Source organism: Thalassophryne amazonica, chromosome 6, assembly GCF_902500255.1.
Source record: "Thalassophryne amazonica chromosome 6, fThaAma1.1, whole genome shotgun sequence".
Lineage (NCBI taxonomy): Eukaryota > Metazoa > Chordata > Actinopteri > Batrachoidiformes > Batrachoididae > Thalassophryne > Thalassophryne amazonica.
Window position 1 is genome coordinate 63,110,054 of NC_047108.1, and position 27,855 is coordinate 63,137,908.

The following is a 27,855-nucleotide window of genomic DNA, read 5'->3' on the forward strand; positions in this document are numbered from 1 at the left end:
CACCAAAAACTCTCCAACCTTTCTGTGCCAGCTCCCACTTGTAAGTGGATCTCCAACTTCCTTATGGACAGAACACACAAGGTGAGGCTGGGGAGTATCACGTCCAGCACACAGACAATCAGCACGGGAGGCCCTCAAGGGTGCGTGCTCTCCCCACTGTTCTTCTCCCTCTATACAAATGACTGCACCTCAGGGAACCCTTCTGTTAAACTCCTGAAGGTTGCAGATGACACCACCATCATTGGACTCATCCAGGATAGTGATGAGGGTGCATACAGACAGGAGGTGGTCCTCCGGTGTGGTCAGAACAACCTGGAACTGAACCCGCTCAAGACTGTTAAGATGACAGGAGACTTCAGGAGGAACCCACCATCTCTTCATTATGGGGTATTGTGTGTAGAATTTCATCCATTTTGGAATAAGGCTGCAACATACACTTAAAATGTGGAAAAAGTGCAGTGCTGTGAATATTTTCTGGACGCACCATAGGTGATGTGTCAGTTGTTCAGGTTCTAACACCTCATTTTACCATGAATACCTTTACAGCATAAACTGTCACCAAGCCATACATCGTTATTCCTCTCAAGAATATCCAGAATATCTTCTGCAAGGCTGGTTACCAAATTTCAATACTTTGGTGCCACAAACCAAAACGTGTTGATACTATCAAGTACTGAAATATTCCATGTTATTTGGGAGTACATTTCAATAACCAAGCAGCAAATCTTAAGCAGAGCCAAGTAGCTGGGACAGTGTATAGGAAGTAACCAAGTCCAAGTGAAAAATACCACCAAAGGTGGCTGAGAACTGCAGAACAAAGATGGTGCGGAACTTCAAGTTCAAGGGTGTCAAACAGGTGTTGGCCAACCAACCAGACACAGGGATGGTCGACAAGGAGCAGAAAAAGGCAGTTGAGGATTGATGTAGCAATTCCAAGTGAGAGCATCAGAAAGAAACAGCATGAGAAAACTGAGAAGTACCAGAAGCTGAAGGAAGAACAGGAAAAATGCAATAGGGAAAGGCCAAGGTAGGTCCCAGTGCAAATAGAAGCACTCTGTGTCGTGACGGCCAAACTGGTAGACTCACTCCACCAGATTCTAGGTACAACATCTGAGATCTCTGTCCAGAAGAGTGCAGTCCTAGCCACAGCTAAGATAATGCACAAGACCCTTAAACATGCAAGAGGCAGTTTTGTTTGTAAGATTGTTGAATCCTGAAGGAGGCCTGCCCCTTTTCTCTGTCACATGTTACTTGCTTATTCTGTAAAGGTTTTGAGAACTGTTTTCATGTGAGACTGTTAATGGGGTGTAAAAATGACCTTAGTTCCTATGTTGTTGATTAGCAGGGCATGCATAGTAATGATTGAGTCAGTGAATGAGTTTTTGGGTCCACGGCATGTCCCCTCAGTAACCGTAAAAAGCATACTCAGCCTTGACATTTTCAAATCGATATATGATGACCAGTGAACCTCCTATTTTGGGCTGTGTTGGCATCTTTGAAAACAATACCTTGCCAATGTTCTTTCAGATATTAGTTGGGCCTGTCTGAACAAGCAAGCTGGGTTTGTTCAGACAGGCATGTGTAAATCAGACAGGCCCTTTGTATGAATCAAATTTATGAGGTCTTGTTGCTAATCACAGTCCAAACATGGCCAAAAACAGGAAGTTCACTGGCCCTCACTCATTTCTATCAGAATTCTAACTTTCAGAACTAATCAATCAACTCAATCAACTTTTTTCTTGTATAGCGCCAAATCACAACAAACAGTTGCCCCAAGGCGCTCCACATTGCAAGGCAAGGCCATACAATAATTATGAAACACAGTCTACGTCTAAAGCAACATAACCAAGGGATGGTCCAGGGTCACCCGATCCAGCCCTAACTATAAGCCTTAGCGAAAAGGAAAGTTTTAAGCCTAATCTTAAAAGTAGAGAGGGTATCTGTCTCCCTGATCTGAATTGGGAGCTGGTTCCACAGGAGAGGAGCCTGAAAGCTGAAGGCTCTGCCTCCCATTCTACTCTTACAAACCCTAGGAACTACAAGTAAGCCCGCAGTCTGAGAGCGAAGCGCTCTAATGGGGTAATATGGTACTATGAGGTCCCTAAGATAAGATGGGACCTGATTATTCAAAACCTTATAAGTAAGAAGAAGAATTTTAAATTCTATTCTAGCATTAACAGGAAGCCAATGAAGGGAGGCCAACACGGGTGAGATATGCTCTCTCCTGCTAGTCCCCGTCAGTACTCTAGCTGCAGCATTCTGAACCAACTGAAGGCTTTTTAGGGAACTTTTAGGACAACCTGATAATAATGAATTACAATAGTCCAGCCTAGAGGAAACAAATGCATGAATTAGTTTTTCAGCATCACTCTGAGACAAGACCTTTCTGATTTTAGAGATATTGCGTAAATGCAAAAAGGCAGTCCTACATATTTGTTTAATATGCGCTTTGAATGACATATCCTGATCAAAAATAACTCCAAGATTTCTCACAGTATTACTAGAGATCAGGGAAATGCCATCCAGAGTAACGATCTGGTTAGACACCATGCTTCTAAGATTTGTGGGGCCAAGTACAATAACTTCAGTTTTATCTGAGTTTAAAAGCAGGAAATTAGAGGTCATCCATGTCTTTATGTCTGTAAGACAATCCTGCAGTTTAGCTAATTGGTGCGTATCCTCTGGCTTCATGGATAGATAAAGCTGGGTATCATCTGCGTAACAATGAAAATTTAAGCAATACCGTCTAATAATACTGCCCAAGGGAAGCATGTATAAAGTGAATAAAATTGGTCCTAGCACAGAACCTTGTGGAACTCCATAATTAACTTTAGTCTGTGAAGAAGATTCCCCATTTACATGAACAAACTGTAATCTATTAGACAAATATGATTCAAACCACCGCAGCGCAATGCCTTTAATACCTATGACATGCTCTAATCTCTGTAATAAAATTTTATGGTCAACAGTATCAAAAGCAGCACTGAGGTCCAACAGAACAAGCACAGAGATAAGTCCACTGTCCGAAGCCATAAGAAGATCATTTTAACTAACTACTTAGCAGGCTTCAGTGACTTACACAGGTTGTTTTAGACCAACTCATTCACTAACTCACTGACTCAGTTAATACAGTGCATTCACAGGGAATATTTCTGAACCATTTGTTTCTTCGTTTCATGTATTTCTCCCTCACCTTCAACTGTTGCTCCAGCTGGAGCTTCTGTTCAACATCTACAGTGATGTACAGGTACTGGGAATCGGGCACTGCAGAATTTGCTGTGCTAATCTTGTTAGAGTAGAAGGACTTCTTTACTGTGTACCTCTCCTCTGATGTGTACAACACTTTGATGTAGGGTTCCAAAATAACCTACATACAAAAGAAAGTAGGAATTAATAAAATGACAGAGCTTGACAATCTACTTTGTAGGTTTTAGCTGAAATGGCAATGGTAGTGTCAAAGCTACCTTGTAGTTACACCCCTGAGCCATAATTATCACATCTAGATGTATTTATCTTTTGAGGACAAGGTTAACATTCACTGAAATGTTTTCTGTTGTTGCATTCATGAACAATGTCTCAAGAAAAACGCACCATTTTAATCAAGCTTTTAGTCTTTGCAGTGCCCACAGGGACATCGTTCACCCTGTACTGATGACAGAGGTAACTCATCACCTCATCCGGCGCATCAAACATTTCACGTAGGTAGGAAAAGAATCCAAAGCGCCTGCAAAGCAAAGAAATAAAAACATATAATTTTGCTTGAAACTCTACAAGGAGACAATCATTCTTCAAGTACCATGTTTTTCAGACTACAAGTTGCAGGGGTTTTTTGCTATCTTGCCAAAACAAAGTTTTGGCAAAATATGTTAGTCAGTATGTATGTTTTGTGAGGACCCGTGTGTGCAGACCAACACCTTCTCCACATACAGCAACAACAAACCTTGGTTTACTGGGAAGCTGAGGCAGGTCTGTCAAGCCAGGCAGACCAGGAACACGCTAAGGAGATCACAGTAGCAAAGAGGAACGACTCTGACTAGGCATGTGAATTTCATCAATGACAGCAATTCAATATGCATCTCGAAACACTACCCGCGATACCATACATATTGCGATACATGATGATACGATGCGATACGATTCACCCCTGTTCCCGATTCGATGCGATTTGATATGTATTTGATGGCAATTCAATTCCTCACAATGCGCTACGATTAGGGATGGGTATTGATAAGATTTTATTGATATTGATGCCATTATCGATTCTGCTTATCGATCCAATACTTTATCGGTTCCGTTATCAATACTTGCGAAGTTTCTGTGTACTAAAAGTAGGCTTTACAGGTTTTCTATGTCAACATTTTATTGAGTCTTAAAGTAAATAAATATGAAATTGGTCCCTGGATCCTTGATCTCTGGACATAAATAAAAATCAACAATCTGTACATGGTCACTGGATCCTTGATGTACAGAAAAACAAAATCTGTAGATGTAAAGAAAAACAAAATCTGTAGACTTTGTCAAAAACATTTCATTTCAGACATTAAGGGCATGAATGTCACTCCATACCTGAGCTCAGCTGGCTGTTGCACATCAGGATGGAATTCATAAAAAACGCAGGAAGTCTCATTTTGGGAAAGAAAAAAAAAAAACGGGTTTGGTCAGTTGTAGTTTATTGTTTGTATTATAACATTTGGAAAGAGGTGTCATTTGATTTAAAACAGCCAGTCGCTCTGAAGTTATTCATTCCGACCAAAACATATGCGGCTTTTTGGAGCTACACACTTAGTCCCACAAAACAGATATTATTATTATTATTTCTTCCTTTTACCTGATCATTGGCTGAGCATCAGCTGGTGCTCACACCAGCGGACTTGCCGTTTCTAAAAACCAGCGAAGCAGAGAACCAGTGAACAGCAGATCGAAGGGCTGCTTCCTTGCTTCAAGCTTCAAGCAGACAGCAGAGCAGCAGCAAGCGATGCAACACGATTTAACCCGTTAATTGAATCGATGCGCTCGCATCACGCACGTATATATCAAGATACAGATTCATATCGATTAATCTCCACATGCCTAACTCTGACGGCTGAAAAAACAATTCTCAGCCACCAATTCTGCGACAGTGTGTAGAAGTCTTCAGCATGCCACAAACTACAGGAGACAATCCCCTCCAAACTGACTACCTTAGTCAGCATGTATGTTTGGTTTTTTGTAATCATTGCATTTTTCACCTTTAACTCACTGTGTAGCACAGTTTACATCGCAGACTCTTGCAACTTCATATATAACTTGCCTTGGCAAGATACCTTTCAGCACACAAAAGGCTCAAGTTCATGGTCAAAGGTCAAGGTCAAGGCAAGGTCAAGGCTGCAATTTTGTTTGCCTCCAAATTTGGCATGAGGTCAAACATGAGCTTAAAATAGGTCAAATTTCAGATCTGAGTTTTAACTTATGATGTCATTTGATGACATCATCACAAAAAACTTGCAAAATGTAGATTTTTTTAATGGTGTGACAAAGCATGTAAATCATCACTGTAGACTCGTGTAAAACCACACATAGCAGTCCTACAGAGATACCTTTCAGCACACAAAAGGGTCATCGAGGTCAAAGTCACAGGAAGGTCAAACACTAAAATCACCCCACCCCCCAAAACCCCTTTGCTGCTCGCAATTTGTGCTTTTTTGCCTCCAAATCTGGCATGAATATTGTATATTCCCTTGCTCATCGGTCCCTCTTCATGGTGGTCGTTCCTCGTGGTAGTCTCTTTTGTTCATCTTTTGGCAAGATACCGGTCACTCTCAGGGTGAGAGTTTTCATTTGTTTGTTTGCTTAAACTTGTTTTGCTGGTCCAGTGACTTATATTTCAAAGGGACTTATATATGAAACAAGAGTCCTCAGGAGATGATTATATCCCCATGGTCCCCACAAATCAGTAATACAAAGTGTCCGGGGGATCAGCCAAGTACACCCTTATGCTAAATATAAATGAAATTGGTCAGCTGGTTCTTGAGATATTGCACTAACGAGGGCGGCAATGACAAGATCTTTAAAATCTTGCTGTTACCTTGAAACTGACCCTAAGGTCACCGTATTCAACTGGTGTTGGGGGATTACCCAAGTACACCCTTATGAAAATCCTTATGCAAACAGAAGGACAGACATGCTGATCGCTATATCCCCTGTATTTCATACCAGGAGGATAAAAATTATCATCTGCGGCCACAAGATGGCACCATCTACGCCCATCACAAGCTGTTCCTGTATACTCATCTGGAAGAAGTACTGCAATTCACATTCTGGAACAGAAGGTTGCAGTAATGCACCATTAAGCTGGATGGAGACCATCATAAAACAAGATGATCTGAATAATAAAGACATGCTGGGTCTTAGAGAAGTGAAATTAATAAATTGTGCTTTCAAACTGAAAAAACATGCTCTTAAAGAAACATCTGGAATATAACTTTCAAAGTACTCAGCACTGAATCTGTGTACAAATTGTGGGACAGGCAGATCAGCAATGAGGACAGCTAGACTAAGGTAAGCCTAACTTATATTACATTTATTAAATTTGGTCCAGTTGATGCAATACTCCTGGGTGTAATGCCAACACTGTTAACGCTATATTATTTTATTACATAATAGCTTATATATCATGTTTGTGTTCTAATTTGTATTCTATTCTATTTATTATTAATTATGATCAATCCAATTTCATGCCAATTTTGCAGTATAGATCTGAGACCTGGATCACCTACCCCTGCCACCTGAAGACCCTCGAGCAATTCCACCAATGTTATCTGAGGAGTATCCTCCACATCAAGTGGGAAGACTGCAGTGCTAACATCAGCTTCCTGGCTGAAGCCAAGCACCAGAACATAAAGTGTGTCATCATCAAGAACCAGCTTCGGTGGGTGAGACACATCATTAGAATGGATGACAGCTGACTTTCCAAGCAAATTTTCTACTCCCAGCTGTGCAAAAAGTCCAGAGGAGGGCATAAGAAATGCCACAAGGACCTCCTGAATCACAGCCTTAAGAGTTGCTTCAGTGACTGGGAAGAACACACGAGGAACAGAGCCAGCTGGCGACCAATGATCCACACAGGAGGGAATGTTTTCCACCTGAAGCATACTCCAGCCATGACCATTTACACTTGTTTTGAATGATGTCATCAGTCAGTGTAATGTTATCATGTCTTTACTGTGTGGACAAGGCGGAAATCTCACTTTTGTTCAAAATGTCGGTGTCCTAACAGTCAAACCATCTGAAAACGCTGTCGTAAGAGTCAAGTTAAATATGATGCAGATGTCATATTTCACTATATTTCATGTCATTTGATGTTACACATAGGTCAGAAATAATGTTGAAAAGGTTCAAAACATATTAACATTGAATGAACACAACATGAATCGGGTTCATTTATCTTAAAATAGCCAATCAGAAAAACACTTCTGCTGCCGCAGGAACATTAGTGAAATACGTTGATTTTTCTCCAGATTTCATTCTAAATGCAGCTACATATTAACTTCACATTGAACAAGTGAGGGACATGAAGCATGGGTCGGATAGCACTGTTCACTCGCCAGTGTCGAGCGGGCAAGCATTATTGTTTAACCGTCATATATGGCCTTTTGGCAGCCCAACTGATGGAAATCCATTTTAGCGACAGAGAACTTTAATCCCTGTTTATATGCTGAAAATTAAATGGTCTTTGTGACATTTTTTGACAGATACAATTAATACTCCAGTGCAACTTATAGTACCGAAAAGAGCATAATTAATTTTACTGCAAATGGAATAAAGTTAAAAAAATAAACATCTACTAACAACATAAAGCATATACAATGGAAAGTATGTAGTAGTAAGTATGCCTCACCTCAGGGACTCAATATTTCTGGATGCAGGCCGTTGAGAACATGACTCATCAGGAGCAGAGATAGAGTTCACTTTCAAATTCATCTTGTCACGTACCTGAAGGTCACGTCAGATAAAACTTAATTCAGTGTTGGGGAGCATTCAAAAAGAATTTTCAAAATAATGTTAATGTCATCTGGCTGAAGTAAAGATGAATTTGCACAGGTTTATCTCACACCCACAGCAGCATCATCAGGACAGTTAAAATCTGCATCATGCTGACCTCAACCATGAACTTTTCCCTGTCATCTTTCCTCTCAAACACGAATGCCCTCAGGTCATGGAAAGGGATGTGGTTCTCCACATATTTGGCAAACTCAGGATTCTTTACATTTATCTGAAGAATAAAAAGTGGATTACTATTAAATCTCTACTTAGATTAAAAAAAAAAAAAGGTTCACAATCACAACAATTTCTTCTGGGGTATTGGCGTCAGTTATTCCAGAAGGGCTACAATAAGAAACGTCAATCAGAGATTTCTGACGTCCGCCAAGAGTTGACAAGGACGGAAATAAAACATATGTGATTCAAATCGTGACCTGGACTTTACCTGGATCCAAATTCCACAACACAATGCAAAAATTGCATATTGATCCAGAATTTTCAGACTGATCCAGATGTTGCAATCTGATATTTAATTCACAAGCTGAAACAAAATAGTGTCTTCCTGATCTTGGATTACATCATGATTTCATGTTTCTGCTGTAGAACCTACATATTGATCCAGAACACTCCCAAAATGCAAAGATGTGACTTTGTACAATAGTCACATCTGATTTAAATTTTGTCAAGATCCATCAAGCAGATTTGAGATGATCCTCAAAATGGTGAAAATTTAAGAAATGATCCAGAATCGGGATCTTGATGCTGAGCGACTCCAAAATTTAATGTTGTCTTCCACGGCCTAATATCTATCTGTGGTGAAAATTTCATCTAAATCTGTACAGTAGTTTTGATGTGATCCTTAAAAGCCTATAAAGTGAAATCCTGAACCAGAATCCAGATCTGGATCACCTCCAAAATTCAGTGGAGTCTTCCATGACCTAATATCTATCTGTGGTGCAAATTTGATGAGAATCCGTAAAGTAGTTTTGACATAATGTTTCAAAGCCTATATAAAGTGAAATCTTGATCCAGAATCTGGATCACCTCCAAAATTTTATGGAGCCTTCCATGGCCTAATATCTATCTGTGGTGAAAAGTTCACCAAAATCTGTGCAGTAGTTTTGAAGTAATCCGTAAAAGCCTATAAAGTGAAATAATGAGCCAGAATCCGGATCTGGGTCACTTCCAAAATTCAGTGGAGTCTTCCATGACCTAATATCTATATGTGGTGCAAATTCAGTGAGAATCTGTAAAGTAGTTTTGACTTAATCCTTCAAAGCCTTTATAAAATGTAATCTTGACCCAGAAATCTTGATCCAGAATCCAGATCACCTCCAAAATTTAATGGAGTCTTCCATGCCCTAATATCTATCTGTGGTGAAAAGTTCATCAAAATCCATATAGTAGTTTTGACATAATCCTGCTAACAGACAGACACATAAACACTTATGATTTTATTACATCCTTGGTGGACGTAATTATCCAAAAATTCTGTGGAGAATTCCTGGTTATCCTTTCTTTCATTATGCTATGTGAATACAAACACTTTCTCATCCAACTCACCACCAACATAATTGGCTCATAAACATTTCCTCTGAAGAGTTGTCTGTTGTGCCTGAGCCACTGGATGGCAGTATGCGTGTCCCTGTGTCGCAATCGCAGCTTCTCCTCTTTGGATTTCATCATGTTGTTCATGTCATTAAGTTTTTTTTCGAGCACTGGAAATGATAATCAATGTATTATTTCCTGAGTGTTTACAGCAGATATTTAGTTTCTGACCTGCTGACAGTCACCATTAACTTTAAACAGCCTTCATAGTACAAATACATGCAGCTCTGACAGTAGTTTCCTGGACTACATCCAAGATATAATTTCCCCCTGAATACTAAAAAATTGGCACTGCCTCTCCTCCCACATTTACACCATGCACTCTACAATGGCCTCAAAATCTCAATGACATGAAAAAAATGGGAGAATGAAAAAAGAAAAAAAAAAAAAACAGAAGGAATTCGACAAAAATAACCTAATTTGCACTGCCTGCACCAAAAATTAGGGACCCATACATTCATAACTGTACATTAAAAATAAGAAGGTTTTAAAAATGTAAGTTTAATCATCTACACTTACGGTATCAAACAGCTAATAGTATAAATTAATGGATGGGAAGAAGTCTGAGGTGAAGTTGGACAAAGGATAGACTTAACACTTTCTTGTTTGCAACTGTGACAAGATCAGACAGGGTTTCCATGGACTAGAATTTCTGCAGATGACAATATGATCTGGAGTGAGAGTGGGGAGAATATTGAGGCTAGCCTGGAGAGATGGAGATATGCTCTGAAGAGAAGGGCAATGAAAGCTAGTCAAGGCAAGATGGAACATGTATAAATAAGATGGACAGCGGCAGAATGGTGCAATTGCAAGGAGTAAAAGTGGTAAAGGTGAACGAGTTTAAACACTTGTGATAAACAATGTAAATGGACACTGTGTTAGAGAGGTGAAGAAGTGAGCACAGGCAGGGTGGAGTGGGTAGAGAAGCCTGGCAGGAGAGATTTTGTGACAGGTCTGCTGGTGTATAATGGTAGTGAGACCACTATTGCAGAAAAAGATGTAGAGAACAGGGTGTGATGAACACTGATGATCTGCTACGGTAGCCCATAACAGAAGCAACATGAATGAAGAAAACAGTTTGCGGGTTAACAAAGAAAAAACAAAACGCCAAATTGTAAATAAATAAATTCACTTTTTGATTCAGCAGAGATGTTGTCCTTCTCTCTGCGTAGATCAGTCTTCTCTCCTTCAATCTTTGCCTTCTGCTCCTGGTTATGTCTCAGCTCAGTATTTACTTCGTTAATCCGTGGAGTAACATCTGGGTGATCACCAACTCTGGCAAGCTCTGCCTTCAAGCCCTCAATGATCAGTTTGGTATTAGTTATTCGCTTCTGGTGATCTTCAAACTCCATCTGCTTCAGTTTCAAGGCTTGTTTAATATCTTCTATCTGTAAAAAAAAAAAAAGGGAAGTTTTCATTGTGCATTGTAAACAGCTACAACCCAACTCTTCTGTACTCTCATACAGTGGACAGAAAAGCAACCAATTACAAATATTTAAATATTTGTTAACCCAGAGTGAAGTCTGGGGTCCCCTACTGGAGCTGTTGTCCCTGCAACGCAATCCCAGATAAGCGGTTGAATATGAGTGATGAGTGTTAACCAGGAAAAACTACTAGCTGTTAAATATTAGTGGTCATTTCCAAATAAATCAATAATCAACTATGAGAGAACTGGATATAGATCTTAACAACACATGATCAAATGCCAACAACATGAAAATAACAGAAGAACATACAACTTAAACAACTTTCATACTTTTACTGAAAGGCCAGTCTTCTGTTAAAATTTTGTTTGGACTTTACAGTCAGTTTCAATAAAAGACACAGTGGCTGAATGTTGCATTAAAGTTGTCCTGCCCAAGTGACAAACATAAAAGATGAATGGCCTCTAGAGCATCTGGCACTGTAAAGGTCTATTTGGACGGGTTTAATTTGGACAGGTTTAAAAATGATGAGATGGAGTGGTGTAATTTTCCTGCAAGATGACTAATATTTATAGCCAATTCTGATAAGAAAACTGTATGGGATGGGAATGACTATTCAATTTCAACCAATTTCTGCCAACTTCATAAAGTTCTCATGTCTGACAGTAAAGTTTATTTAATGTGACAAGTGACAGTGGCCTTAGTGGCCACCAGGACACTGCAATTAGCAATGAGGTTTCACACGCAAGCTGACAAACATAATGGGAGCCAGCAGGTGGTGCTGTGTGGTGAGTAAAACCTCACTCTCTAACATCAAAAGATGTTCCAGCAACAAGCTATTGCATGTTAAAAGATGCCAACATGGTCCAAATAGAAGGTAAAGTCATCCTCAGGATCTGTACCTATCAGGGCACATAATTTCACAGCACACCATGCAGATGTTTTTACAGTTACATATGGACATTTTGCAGTCCTACCCACGGAGGGACGTACAGTGTCCTGACTTAAGTGTCCTGAGAGTGGACTCGCTTGAATACAATGATAAAGTGTATTTTATTTGAACTGAATCATCTGGTGCTACAAGTAATACCTCTATTTCAGTATTAATGCTTTGTGTGAAGATCTACAAATTGATGTTGTAGGTTCTGTTGTGTACACATTTTTAAAACTTGTTGATTTGCACCTAGTTTTACAATACAAATAAGACATTTTTTTTACAAACATTTCTATCTCATTGTGTATTTTTTCCACATATGTTCGCCACAAAAACAAAGCACCATCCAACAAAAACGTTCTTTCTGATTTTCATACAATTTGATGTGAAAAACATTCATCACTTCGAAGGTTCAGAAAATGAACTCAGTAAAAAGAGATTACAAATGAGCCCTGAGAGAGACTGGCGTCCTGTCCAGGGTGTACCCTGCCTCACGCCCTATGACTGCTGGGATAGGGCATGTTCTCCATGCAAAAACGGGGAGAACATGCAAAATCCACACAGAAATTACCAGGTGGGGAGCAATCCCACAATTTGCATGTGAGACAACAGAGCTAACCACTAATCCACTGTACTGTCCTCAGCCCAAAGGTCATAAAGCCACCAATAGCCGCTACAAATGCTAACAATGTTAGCATTCAAAACATCTTCACACAATTTCACTCAACACAAATATGGTACATTTCTTAGAATAATCCATTCAGAGAATTTACACAAGTCATATTAGTATACATATTTGTATTTGTAGCAGATGTTCAAATAAAGATGGGCTTTCACAGCAGCTGCAGCCAACAGCCTGCCGAGCCCCTGAACAACGGCAGCGTCAACACATGAACTGTCACTCAAAACGGACACGCCTCTAATGTGTTCAGATAACTAGGCTATCGTGAACTCGAGAATGCGGTGCAATAAATACATTCCTTCATAACTGCTACTTCCAGTTAAGAGTCACGGGGGAGCTGAAGCCTATCTCCATGGTCACTGGGTTAGAGACACCCTGGACAGTCCGCTACTGTATCACAGGACACAATAAATAGGAAGTAAGTTCCTTCAGCTTCTCCCTTTGTGCTGGAGACCCTCCAGTCCTGTGTACCAACAGCATTTCCTGTATATTCATTTTGTGAATTGTTCTGTAATTTATGCCTGTAGCATGGCCCAAGCAGAGGGTCACCCCTTTGAGTCTGGTCTGCTTGAGGTTTCTTCCTCAGAAGGAGTTTTTCCTTACCACTGATGCTCTGGGGGTTAGTAAGGTTAGACCTTACTTGTGTGAAGCGCCTTGGGGCAACTCTGATTTGGCGCTATATAAATGAAAATAAATTGAAAAACTCCCTTTTTCACTCTAGTTTCCCACGGCAGATCAGATATGGATCTGCATGTTGATTTGGCGAACATTTTACGCCCTAGTGCCCTTACTGATGAAGCTCTACAATACATGGAGAATGGCCACGGATAGTCTTAAACCGAGAACCTTTTGTTTTGGAAAAATGTGCACTACCCACTTGGCCACGATGCTGCACAATAAATACATATTTAAATTATATCATTGGCTTTGATCTTGCATGCGTTTTGATCTGACATGTTTTCATTTTTTTTCAGTAGAGTATTGAGCAACAGTATGTTGACAGATTATAACAAGAACCATTGTTTTCTCACACAAATATAACAGCACCCATGCCCGTTGTCTTATCTTCTGCATTATGCATTCTAACCAATCCCTGCGACCCGATCCCAGATAAGTGGCTGAAGAAGTATGTATGTATTCTAACCAATGGCCATTTCAGCTAGTTATTATAAAACATTTGATTTTTTTCCACAGAAAATTAAAACAGTACTATACTGCACCAGACCAGTTGCCATGGATGATGTCGCAGATCTGCACCAGTTTTTTAGAGGCTCACCTCTTTGTGCTTTTGATCCAGCTGATCTTGTTTCTGCTTGCACTTCAGAGAGGCTTCTCTGATGCTGGCAGTCTGAAAAACATCAAGCTCATCTAAATGACAATCATTCCTGCATATTAGAACTTCTCAGTCCTCTCAGTTCTTCTATAGCCTCGTTTCCACAGAGCGGTCCAGGTCTGAATGTTTAGGTCTGGCTTGGTTTGCGTTTCCACTACCAGCAGTACCCTTTTGTTTGGAAGGGGGAGTATGCAGACACTGACAATAGGGCTGCCACAATTAGTCATAATTACGTCGTCTATCAAAATCATCGGTGACTAATTTAATAAACAATGTCACTGTTTATTTTTTAAGCTTTGCATTTCTCTCAAAAACTGCCGCTGTATTTTCCGCTGCCTTTCTGTCTTTTACGCACATGTGCAGTAGTGGTAATCCGGGTCAGGAGTGATGTCACAGGAAAAGTTATGCCCAAACAATACCATGGCTAGCCGGCAATGGAACTAAAAAGTTTTGGAGTATTTTAAACAAATTAAAGAGAAAAATATGCGATGCAAAATCTGCAAGACAGAACTTGCCTTCCACTGCAATACAATGGCGATGCAAGAGCATCTGAGAAGGAAGCACATTGTGGCTGATTTAGATGCTGACAAAGAGGGACAGTCGTCTTGGTAAGCTAATTGGCTAGTTAAGTCTATAGTGAGCTACAGTGAGAAAAATAAGTATTTGAACACCCTGTGATTTTGCAAGTTCTCCCACTTAGAAATCATGGAGGGGTCTGAAATTTTCATCTTAGGTGCATGTCCACTGTCACAGACATAACCTAAAAAAAAAAAAAACGGAAATCACAATGCATGATTTTTTAATAATTTATTTATATGTTACTGCTGCAAATAAGTATTTGAACACCTGCGAAAATCAATGTTAATATTTGGTACAGTAGCCTTTGTTTGCAATTACAGAGGTCAAACGTTTCCTGTAGTTTTTCACCAAGTTTTCACACACTGCAGCAAGGATTTTGGTCCACTCCTCTATACAGATCTTCTCCAAATCTTTCAGGTTTGGAGTTTCAGCTCCCTCCAAAGACTTTCTATTGAGTTCAGGTCTGGAGACTGGCCAGGCCACTCCAGGACCTTGAAATGCTTCTTACAGAGCCCCTCCTTAGTTGCCCTGGCTGTGTGTTTGGGGTCATTTTTATGCTGGAAGACCCAGCCATGACTCATCTTCAATGCTCTTACTGAGGGAAGGAGGTTGTTTGCCAACATCTCACAATACATGACCCTATCCATCCTCCCTTCAATACAGTGCAGTTGTCCTGTCCCCTCTGCAGAAGAGCACCCCCAGAGTATGATGTTTCCACCTCCATGCTTCACGGTTGTGATGGTTTTCTTGGGGTTGTTCTCATCCTCTAAACATGGTAAGTGGAGTTGATTCCAAAAAGCTCTATTCTGTTCTCATCTAACCACATGACCTTCTCCCATGCCTCCTATGGATCATCCAGATGGTCACTGGTGAACTTCAAATGGGCCTGGACATGTGCTGGCTTGAGCAGGGGGACCTTGCTGCCCTGCAGGACTTTAAACCATGACAGCATCATGTGTTACTACTGTAATCTTTGTGACTGTGGTCCCAGCTCTCTTCAGGTCATTGACCAGGTCCTCCTGTGTAGTTCTGAGCTTTCTCAGAATCATCCTTACCCCACAAAGTGAGATCTTGCATGGAATCCCAGACCGAGGGAGATTGGAAGTCATCTTGTTTTTCTTCCACTTTCTACACTCAACAAAAATATAAACGCAACACTTTTGGTTTTGCTCCCATTTTGTATGAGATGAACTCAAAGATCTAAAACTTTTTCCACATACATAATATCACCATTTCCCTCAAATATTGTTCACAAACCAGTCTAAATCTGTGATAGTGAGCACTTCTCCTTTGCTGAGATAATCCATCCCACCTCACAGGTGTGCCATATCAAGATGCTGATTAGACACCATGATTAGTGCACAGGTGTGCCTTAGACTGCCCACGATAAAAGGCCACACTGAAAGGTGCAGTTTTATCACACAGCACAATGCCACAGATGTCGCAAGATTTGAGGGAGCGTGCAATTGGCATGCTGACAGCAGGAATGTCAACCAGAGCTGTTGCTTGTGTATTGAATGTTCATTTCTCTACCATATGCCGTCTCCAAAGGCGTTTCAGAGAATTTGGCAGTACATCCAACCAGCCTCACAACCGCAGACAACGTGTAACCACACCAGCCCAGGACCTCCACATCCAGCATGTTCACCTCCAAGATCGTCTGAGACCAGCCATTCAGACGGCTGCTGAAACAATCGGTTTGCATAACCAAAGAATTTCTGCACAAACTGTCAGAAACCGTCTCAGGGAAGCTCATCTGCATGCTCGTCGTCCTCATCGGGGTCTCGACCTGACTCCAGTTCGTCGTTGTAACCGACCTGAGTGGGCAAATGCTCACATTTGCTGGCACGTTGGAGAGGTGTTCTCTTCACGGATGAATCCCGGTTCACACTGTTCAGGGCAGATGGCAGACAGCGTGTGTGACGTCGTGTGGGTGAGCGGTTTTCTGATGTCAATGTTGTGGATCGAGAGGCCCATGGTGGCGGTGGGGTTATGGTATGGACCGGCGTCTGTTATGGACGAAGAACACAGGTGCATTTTATTGATGGCATTTTGAATGCACAGAGATAACGTAACGAGATCCTGAGGCCCATTGTTGTGCCATACATCCAAGAACATCACCTCATGTTGCAGCAGGATAATGCACGGCCCCATGTTGCAAGGATCTGTACACAATTCTTGGAAGCTGAAAATGTCCCAGTTCTTGCATGGCCGGCATACTCACCGGACATGTCACCCACTGAGCATGTTTGGGATGCTCTGGACCGGCATATATGACAGCATGTACCAGTTCCTGCCAATATCCAGCAACTTCGCACAGCCATTGAAGAGGAGTGGACCAACATTCCACAGGCCACAATTGACAACCTGATCAACTCTATGCGAAGGAAATGTGTTGCACTGCATGAGGCAAATGGTGGTCACACCAGATACTGACTGGTATCCCCCCCATAAAACAAAACTGCACCTTTCAGAGTGGCCTTTTATTGTGGGCAGTCTAAGGCACACCTGTGCACTAATCATGGTGTCTAATCAGCATCTTGATATGGCACACCTGTGAGGTGGGATGGATTATCTCAGCAAAGGAGAAGTGCTCACTATCACAGATTTAGACTGGTTTGTGAACAATATTTGAGGGAAATGGTGATATTGTGTATGTGGAAAAAGTTTTAGATCTTTGAGTTCATCTCATACAAAATGGGAGCAAAACCAAAAGTGTTGCATTTATATTTTTGTTGAGTGTAATAAATAATCATAACAGTTGTTGTCTTCTACCAAACTGCTTGCCTGTTGTCCTGTAGTCCATCCCAGCTTTGTGCAGGTCTACAGTTTTGTCTCTGGTGTCCTTAGACAGCTCTTTGGTCTTGGCTATGCTGGACAGGTTGGAGTGTGATTGACTGAGTGTGTGAACAGGTGTCTTTTATACCAGTAACAAGTTCAAACAGGTGCAATTAATACAGGTAAAGAGTGCAGAATAAGAGGACTTCTTCAAGAAAAATTAACAGGTCTGTGTGAGCCAGAAGTCTTGCTGGTTGGTAGGGGGTCAAATACTTATTTGCAGCAGTAACATACAAATAAATTATTTAAAAAATCATACATTGTGATTTCCGGATTTTTTTTTTTTTTTAGATTATGTCTCTCTCAGTGGACATGCACCTAAGATGAAAATTTCAGACCCCTCCATGATTTCTAAGTGGGAGAACTTGCAAAATCACAGGGTGTTCAAATACTTATTTTCCTCACTGTATGTTGATAGCTGCAAACATTAACGATGTCTATTTCATTGGTCTTAGCACACATATGTTATATGTTTGCTTTAACATTATATAACAGTGATGTCATGTTTAATCAGGAAATGTGATAACACTAATGTTTTATAATGCTACGTTACAGCGCTAAAAAATGTTCCACTTCAACGGACTTTGTTACCAAGCCAACAACATGCACACCTCGGCAAGCAAATATCCTGACTGAAACAATCTTTAACATGTTGGTGACTGACATGAGACTCTGGCTGCAGCTATCGACTATTTTAGTAATCAAGTACTCTATCGATTATTCGAGTAATCGGATAAAAAGTACTTCTGTGTTTTTAAACAACACCAATAGTCCAGGGCTCTCCCTAAGCAACAGCATAATGTCGCTGTGCCAAAGTCTTGACATTTTGCTGAAATGACGATGGGATGTGGCTTTCTGTTGTTTTTTTCTTCCCCAACTTGTAAAATTTAACCATTTTGAGTGTTATTTTTTAAAAAGTTGGCGGACTGGGTCCCTACGTGAAAATTTTTTTTAATCCCTCTTTCTCTGCGATTGAGCAGATGTATTTCAGCTGGAGATTGAACATGCAAGCCTCAGTCACTGTTTTGTTTTGTTTTTTTATTTAAGGTTATCGTGTTTGTGAAGCGTTGTGTGTTGGCCAAAAAAGTGAAAATTAAAAAGCGAAATGCTCAGTGCGAGTTTGAGAAAAACACAGAAGAAAGAGTGAACTACTGCTGAGAGCCCCGCCCACCAGGCAGAGAGGGACAATAAGTCAGGTCAATAGTCACTCACCACATTGAGCAGACTGTATGTTTTTTAAAAATAGACAACACACTGTTTCGCTTTAAATGTGCATTAAGTCTATTTCAGATGATCAGTGTGGGCCCTCTTTCTCTTAAAAGGCTTTATGTTACTTTGTGTTGCATTGGAAAGCAGTAGCTTTCAGTGCTAAATTATTAGCTCTTACACAGCCTGTGTGCATGCTCTAGTCTTCTTTTGTTTCTTTTTCTGGGGATGTTACAGCATCACACACAGGCCTGGCATATGTACTACAATGTTAAACAAAGCTTCGAGGCACAGAATTTGCCTCGAACATTTTTTGTAATCGATTTATTCAAGTAATCGTTTCAGCCCTACATGAGATCCTTGTCCAAATAACAGCTGCATCCTGGTGCGATAAGCCACAATTTACGTATGATCCAAATAATCGGTGACTAGTCGGTGATCAAAATAATTGTTTGTGGCAGCCATAGTCGACATACACGTCACTGAGTGTGTACGCTGTCGCGTGGCCTTGCCCCTTCAACACAGAGTCCACACAGTGTAATTTAACATTTTTAAATTTCATTTAATTTTTGTCTTGGCAGATCATGGAATTTATTTTCATTGCGTGGTAAATGCTGATGTGAATTAATGTGGTGCTGTGACATTTAACTTTTAAAATGTTAATTTTCTTGTTGTGGGACAAAGTGCCAGCGTCCTTTGGTTCAGGCTGAGAAACGCACCCAGAGCAGACAAACACAGAGGGACATTTTAAAAACACTGCGTTTCTTCAGCCACGACAAGGAATTAAAGTATTTCCAAACTTTATGTGGATAAGTTTTTGTCAGGCTTTGATGATGAATTTGACTGAAATGACATATTAGGTAAGCTTAAGACTTTAATATTTATTTAATGTGTGAATGGTTTTAATATTTCAAACAGTCTCAACTATATGAATGGTCTCGTGAGGACTGCAGCTTTCACTTTAGCTGCTGATCCAATCAATGGACAGCAGTGGGTTAGCGTTTTCCTTTTGTTATCTTTCCATTATTTTGAGACCCTAACCAAAGAGTGCCAAAAACGTGGTATGGTACGGGTTGGTTATTTTGGTACCCATTCCTGAATCTGGATGTGGAAATGCATAAAGAGCATGCCATACCAACCCGGACAGCTTGGTGGAAATGGGGCTTATGTCTTCCTCTTCTTCCCAAAATCTAACACAAAAATCCAGTGACTTCAGATCAAGTGTGCTCAACCAATGAGGAACTGGCAAAATGCAACTTATTCAGCTAAATTCACGTGTTTGCATTTACTGCACAATATGTGATACCACTGACAGTATTATGCTGTTCAAAAGTCAAGTGGCACCCTCACAAATATCCAATTGCTTTTCAGAGGAACTCGTCTCTTGCTACACATACACAATTATCACTGAAACCTAATACGTAGGCTGATGTGTGTGTGTGTGTGTGTGTGTGTGTGTGTATGTGTGTGTGTCCCTCTCTCTCAAAGGTGGTACTGTACACTGGACAGGAAGGAATCCAACCTTTGCGTTCTGACCTTGTTTTTGATTTGCGCCTCAGTAGGCTTCAGCAAATTGTCAATCTCCTGGATCCTTTGCAGCATGGGCGCCTGGGCCTGCTTCAAAGCCAAGAGCTGTTTCTTGGCATCATCTCGCTCCCTTTTCACACCTTCTAACTCCTGGCGAGTGGTCTCATACTCCTGGCACCAGAGGGAAACAAAGATAATGATGCAGGTGGCTTGTTTTGTTTTGCTTTTTTTTACTGCTCTTGTTCCACTCACCACCCATGGTTTCTTCTTTTCAAGCAACTCAATCACATCCAGGTGCCTCTTCTTTTCATAGTATCGGTTCACATCGAGCTTGTTCCTCTCATGCCTCTGTTTGGCCTTCTCCAAGAAGTTAGCCTTCTCCTTCAAGACATTCTAGTGGGAAACAAACCACAGGCAACTCTGAAGAACTCTAACCTGCTGAGCATAGCCATCTGAACTGTGTGCCTACCTCCAGCTCTCGTTCTTTATTGCGAAAGTTCTTTAGTTCACAGTGGTACGCATACATCTCTGGTGGTCCAACTGACTTCTCTGTGGCCTCCAGCAACTCAATTTTAGACATTTTAGCAAACTCACCAACTTTCTCCTGTAGCAACAAAAATATTCACAAGAAAATGAGACATATACAGTGAGTCAATATACAAGTAAAGCTTCAGTACAGAGAATGATCAGTTTTACTTAAAAAAACAATAATAATAATAATAATAATAAAAACACCTGGGGTGCTCAGAAAGCACACATTTCACACATATTTCTGTACTATTAGAGATAAATGCTAGCAGGATTATGCAAAACCTACTGAGCCACTTTTGTTGTAACTTGGTGAAAGGGTTGAATATGAGCCAAAGAAAAAACAATTACCATAACTGTTGGAGTGGATCTGAATAAGGGAGCATGTCCAGGATTTGTTGTTTTCCACCACTTTAACACTGACAGACAGCATTTTTGTTAATTTCTCAAGAAATAATTTCTATATTTGCACTATATGCCAGATTTTATTTATCTTTTAATTGTCAGTGTCACTTGAGAAATTCACAAACACATTCAAAAATTCCCTAGCTTGCAATGTTAAAGTAAGGAAGAGAATACCTGCATCCACTCCAAAAGTTAACGTATTGTAATAGACTACATGTTACACCAAATTATTAGTTGCATCTGTCCAAAAATAGGTCATGAAGAGGAAAAAACATGTACATGGCCTATAAGTCACATTTATTTTTGAAATGTGGTGCTACTGCTTCACACAAAAAGAAGCAAAATTAATTTAATTAGCGCATTATTAAATTTATAATGTGAACACCAAATTAGCAAGCAGATGCTGTGAATTGCTAATAGAGTAAACTGTTTCTTGTCACCACTGAACAGAAGAAAATGTCTATTCAGACTGAAAATTTGCATTAACTTCACTAAATGTAATTAAATGTTGTAAAAGGCTGATACATTATCAAAACATTATAGTTAGCCTTACCCTAGCCTCACTGTTCTCATTACTGTTCTGGCTGTGCCACAAAGTGCAAATAAGTGAAATATAGTATGAAGGTTACTCTCCACCTTTATTCAAGAGCAAAACGCGTGAAATGTCAAGGGGCCAAATGCGTTTAAAAGCCACATGTGAGCATTGGTGTGACCGGGTCTGGTACCAGTAAAAGTTCAAAGTCCAATATGTGACGTGGCGCAAGAGGGTGCGAGAGATGAATATATATATATATATATATATATATATATATATATATATATATATATATGAATACAGGAGCAGCTTGTCACACATGTACAGTGTCATTATGTGGCCAGAGATGATAATGCAGTATTTTTACATTTCCTCCTGAGATCCAAGGAAAAAAGTGTCATTCACTTTTTTGCAGTCAAATGAAACATTCAAAAATTCCCTAGCTTGCAATGTTAAAGTAAGGAAGAGAATACCTGCATCCACTCCAAAAGTTAACGTATTGTAACAGACTACATGTCACACCAGATTATTAGTTGCATCTGTCCAAAAATAGGTCATGAAGAGGAAAAAACATGTACGTCACACTGGCCTATAAGTCACATTTATTTTTGAAATGTGGTGCTACTGCTTCATGCAAAAAGAAGCAAAATTAATTTAATTAGCGCATTATTAAATTTATAATGTGAACACCAAATTAGCAAGCAGATGCTAACTGTGAATTGCTAATCGAGTAAACTGTTTCTTGTCACCACTGAATAGAAGAAAATGTCTATTCAGACTGAAATATTTGCATTAACTTCACTAAATGTAATTAAATGTTGTAAAAGGCTGATACATTATCAAAACATTATAGTTAGCCTTACCCTAGCCTCACTGTTCTCATTACTGTTCTGGCTGTGCCACAAAGTGAAATATAGTATGAAGGTTACTCTCCATCCTTATTCAAGAGCAAAACGCGTGAAATGTCAAGGGGCCAAATGCGTTTGAAAGCCACATTTGAGCATTGGTGTGACCGGGTCTGGTACCAGTAAAAGTTCAAAGTCCAATATGTGACGTGGTGCAAGAGGGTGCGAGAGATATATATATATATATATATATATATATATATATATATATATATGTGTGTGCGTGTGTGTGTGAATACAGGAGCAGCTTGTCACACATGTACAGTGTCATTATGTAGCCAGAGATGATAATGCAGCATTTTTACATTTCCTCCTGAGATCCAAGGAAAAAAGTGTCATTCAACTTCACTTTTTTTGTCCACTACAGATGACATAAATGAACAGGTTGGGTCCCAGGACGATATACAAATCCCTTCAAAATATAGGTCACAGGGCCATCAAAAAACTTAGAAAAAAACAAAAAAACAAAACAAAACCCTGCATCTTATAGTCCAGAACATTTGGTAACCGTTTTTTGGTCTTGGTCCATAACTAGTCCATACCCCACCCTTTCACCAAGTTTCAAGAAAAAAAAGTGATTCAGTAGTTTTTGGTGGAGTCCTGCAAACAGAAACAAAAACCACTGAAAACATTAGCTACTTGGCAGAGGTGAATGAATGAATGAATGAATGAATGCAGCACACACAAACCAAAATGACAAATTAACCTCACAGCAAAAACACAGAAAACAATCTGACAAAGCGCCCATGTGACTGAAAGGTTGTGGGCAGAAGCAAAAGCTTATAAACGCCCACCCCTTTAACCAAATGGAAAAAAAAAAATATATATATATATATATATATATATATATATATAAAACCCCTGGCAAAAATTATGGAATCACCGGCCTTGGAGGATGTTCATTCATTTGTTTAATTTTGTAGAAAAAAAAGCAGATCACAGACATGACACAAAACTAAAGTCATTTCAAATGGCAACTTTCTGGCTTTAAGAAACACTATAAGAAATCAAGAAAAAAAATTGTGGCAGTCAGTAACAGTTACTTTTTTAGACCAAGCAGAGGGAAAAAAAATATGTACTCACTCAATTCTGAGGAATAAAGTATGGAATCACCCTGTAAATTTTCATCCCCAAAATTAACACCTGCATCAACACCTGCTCGTTAGTCTGCATCTAAAAAGGAGTGATCACACCTTGGAGAGCTGTTGCACCAAGTGGACTGACATGAATCATGGCTCCAACACAAGAGATGTCAAATGAAACAAAGGAGAGGATTATCAAACTCTTAAAAGAGGGTAAATCATCACGCAATGTTGCAAAAGATGTTGGTTGTTCACAGTCAGCTGTGTCTAAACTCTGGACCAAATACAAACAACATGGGAAGGTTGTTAAAGGCAAACATACTGGTAGACCAAGGAAGACATCAAGGCGTCAAGACAGAAAACTTAAAGCAATATGTCTCAAAAATCGAAAATGCACAACAAAACAAATGAGGAACGAATGGGAGGAAACTGGAGTCTACGTCTGTGACCGAACTGTAAGAAACCGCAAATGGAAATTTACATGGGAAATGGGATTTACATACAGAAAAGCTAAACAAAAGCCATCATTGTTAAAGATTTTGTATATATGTTATCACTGTTAAACATTTGTACCTTTGTCTTCTTTCTCATGAAAACGTTGTTGTGCTGTTTAGCACCTGTCTTAACGTAACCCTGAGAATGTACTTGTTATTCAACCTTGTTTTAGCATGCTGGGGTCAATCTGAACTGGGAATGAAGAGCTGGATGTACTTATTATTATTATACAACTTTGTTTTTGTAGCCGCTAACGACTGGGAGTGAAGCATGATGGGGTCAGGCTGAAGTGGGAGTAAAAGAACTGGAGGTTGTTTTGACTGTTGTGATGTGATGCTTAGTGTGAAGAACAGGACACTCCAGGCAGATGCAGAACAGCTGATAACTGCAACAGACGAACGGGATGTGCTGACCTTCGACGATAAGATTAAAGAAAGAAACTGTTTTTCCTTACAGCTGCACTTATTGACGTATGTGTTTATGTTACGGGAAGAAACTTGTCTTGCGTCGTCCCCCCCACCCTTAGGACAAGTTTTATGATGTGGTGAGGGCTTCTCTAATAAAAAGAGCGGGAGCGCAGGCCAGACTTTAGTGTAGCCTTGGTGTACAGCCTGACTGCACTCCGTGCAAGATAAATTTGACTTTCTGTCTCACTGGTGTTTCTTGACTCTGTTTGTCTTATCAAGGTTTTAAGAATGTTTGGAGGAGAAAATACCCAACAATCATTAACACCTAAACAGAAAAAAACAAGGTTACAATGGGCTAAGGAAAAGCAATCGTGGACTGTGGATGACTGGATGAAAGTCATATTCAGTGATGAATCTCAAATCTGCATTGGGCAAAGTGATGATGCTGGAACTTTTGTTTGGTGCCGTTCCAATGAGATTTATAAAGATGACTGCCTGAAGAGAACATGTAAATTTCCACAGTCATTGATGATATGGGGCTGCATGTCAGGTAAAGGCACTGGGGAGATGGCTGTCATTACAATCAATAAATATCAATAAATGCACAAGTTTACGTTGATATTTTGGACACTTTTCTTATCCCATCAATTGAAAGGATGTTTGGGGATGATGAAATCATTTTTCAAGATGATAATGCATCTTGCCATAGAGCAAAAACTGTGAAAACATTCCTTGCAAAAAGACACATAGGGTCAATGTCATGGCCTGCAAATAGTCCGGATCTTAATCCAATTGAAAATCTTTGGTGGAAGTTGAAGAAAATGGTCCATGACAAGGCTCCAACCTGCAAAGCTGATCTGGCAACAGCAATCAGAGAAAGTTGGAGCCAGATTGATGAAGAGTACTGTTTGTCACTCATTAAGTCCATGCCTCAGAGACGGCAAGCCGTTATAAAATCCAGAGGTGGTGCAACAAAATACTAGTGATGTGTTGTAGCGTTCTTTTGTTTTTCATGATTCCATAATTTTTTCCTCAGAACTGAGTGATTCCATATTTTTTTCCCTCTGCTTGGACTGAAAAAGTAACCGTTACTGACTGCCACAATTTTTTTTCCTGATTTCTTATAGTGTTTCTTAAAGCCAGAAAGTTGCCATTTGAAATTACTTTAGTTTTGTGTCATGTCTGTGATCTGCTTTTTTTCTACATAATTAAACAACTGAATGAACATCCTCCGAGGCCGGTGATTCCATAATTTTTGCCAGGGGTTGTATATACTATATATATATATATATATATATATATATATATATATATATATATATATATATATATATATAATATATATATATATATATATATATATATATATATATATATATATATATATATATATATATATATATATATATATAGATAGATAGATACACACCCATGATAACAAAAAAATTTAAAGTAATCACTAAACTAAGATTTCAAAACACAAACAGCAATGCATGCACAAACCCAAAAAACCAAACGAAAATCAATAAACCTAATTCATCATGCTATAACAAGTAATTAAATGATTTTTTGAAGAGCCTTTTGAAGCCAACCAAGTTACTGAGCGACTTTGTTATCTGGGCACAAATTCCAAATATTAACACCTTTAAAAGAAACATGACTTTTTACTGTAGTTCGAATCTTCGGTTTTTGAAATAATGTTCCTTGCAAATTACAACTGGAGTCCCTCATTTTGAGCAGGTCCTGGACATGTTGTAAAAGGTTATTTTTACTTTAAACATAATTTGTATTAAGCTATAGTCAATCAGGTCCCAATCTTTTTTTTTTTTTTTTTTTTACCAAATGTATTTATTAAAGTTTTGCAAATTTATATACAAGGTGAACAAACAGTAATAACAACTGAACAGTAAGGAACCCCCAAACGTTCCTGTCAAGTATACCAAACAAACGAACAAACAAAGCGACAGAAATCAAATCGCATACACATATACACACACACAAAAAAAGGACCAACACTGTTACACTGCTACACGTTTTTTCTCTTAAGACAGAGAAATATGAACATATATGCATATTTTTCAGTGGCATCTTGAACAGCTGCTATGAAACAGTTCTATGTTTTCCTAAATAGTCCAGAAAAGGTTGCCAAATCTTGATAAATTTACACGCTTTATTCTGAAGGGAATACCGGATCTTTTCCATATGCAAGATGTTTATGATTTCAGACAACCACATTTTGAATTGGGGTACCGTATCAGTTTTCCATAAAGTTAATATAATCTTTTTTGCTATAATCATACCATATTCAATTGTGTATCGTTCAGAGGAGCTGAGGCACAGAAGAGATCGAGATAACCCAAACAATGCTACTTTGGGATCTGGGGTTAAACAGCACTCATATATACCTTCAAACCACTGAAAAACATCCAGCCAAAAATTATGCAGTTTTGTGCAAGACCAAAATAAATGGGTCAGAGAGCTCTCCGCACATTTACAACGGTCACATAAAGGAGAGGTGGAAGGAAAAATTTTGTGCAATGTAGTCTTAGAGTAGTGCAGCCTGTGCAAAATTTTAAACTGAATTAATTGATGCCTTGCATTTATAGAGCAGGACCAGATTTTGTTCACACTCTCCTCCCATTCCTCGTCCTCTATCTGTAAGCCCAGCTCCCCTTCCCATGCATTTTTCAAGGGTAAAGAGTTACACTGAACTAAAAAGAGATTAACAAACCCAGACACCAACTTTTTGGATTCAGGTGAACTCGAGAGAAGCTTATAAATTGGCACCTCCTCAGGTAAGGACTCGAATTCAGGGGTATTCTAACGAACAAAGTTCCTAACTTGCAGATATTGAAAAAAAATGCGTTGCAGGCAGAGAGAACTTATCTTCTAGTTGAGCAAAGGAGGCAAACTGTCTAGCAACATATAAATCCCTAAGAGAAACAATTCCCTTTTCCTTCCAATTATCAATGAGGCATCTAACAAGGATGGGGGGAAAGTGTGGTTACGTGATATCGGTGAATGAATATTTGTATTTGGTAAGGAATATTTTTTCCTAATTTGACTGAGCATTTTTATACAGTTTGAGACAACAAAATTGTGCACCTTAACATTTGGACTAGGAGGTGAAAAAAGGAGGGCAGGGAGAGAACTATTTTCAACCTCTTCACTTTCAATGGCCACCCAAGGAGGAATGTCAGGCACTGAGTCCAATGTGTACTCCGTTTGCCAGTAGACCAACGTGCGGCAGAGTGCCGCCCAATAGTAATGTTGAATAGTAAATAGTAATGTAGATATTTTAACTGGTCTGTTTTTTTAAAATGGAGATTTTCTAAAAAATCTACGTCA

General features: G+C 39.5%; 1 protein-coding gene across 1 annotated transcript in view; it reads right to left on the minus strand.

The window, feature by feature from the left end:
• smc5 (structural maintenance of chromosomes 5) overlaps positions 1 to 27,855 on the minus strand; it is a 74,638-nt gene that overhangs the window by 26,994 nt on the left and 19,789 nt on the right. Inside the window, exons 5-14 of the mRNA XM_034172296.1 lie at positions 20,620 to 20,754; positions 20,403 to 20,543; positions 20,160 to 20,321; positions 13,944 to 14,015; positions 10,760 to 11,015; positions 9,583 to 9,737; positions 8,138 to 8,251; positions 7,877 to 7,971; positions 3,592 to 3,724; positions 3,194 to 3,367 (exon numbers count right to left, since the gene is read on the minus strand). Of these exons, the coding sequence (XP_034028187.1) occupies positions 3,194 to 3,367; positions 3,592 to 3,724; positions 7,877 to 7,971; positions 8,138 to 8,251; positions 9,583 to 9,737; positions 10,760 to 11,015; positions 13,944 to 14,015; positions 20,160 to 20,321; positions 20,403 to 20,543; positions 20,620 to 20,754 (1,437 nt within the window). The remainder of the gene's footprint in view (positions 1 to 3,193; positions 3,368 to 3,591; positions 3,725 to 7,876; positions 7,972 to 8,137; positions 8,252 to 9,582; positions 9,738 to 10,759; positions 11,016 to 13,943; positions 14,016 to 20,159; positions 20,322 to 20,402; positions 20,544 to 20,619; positions 20,755 to 27,855) is intronic.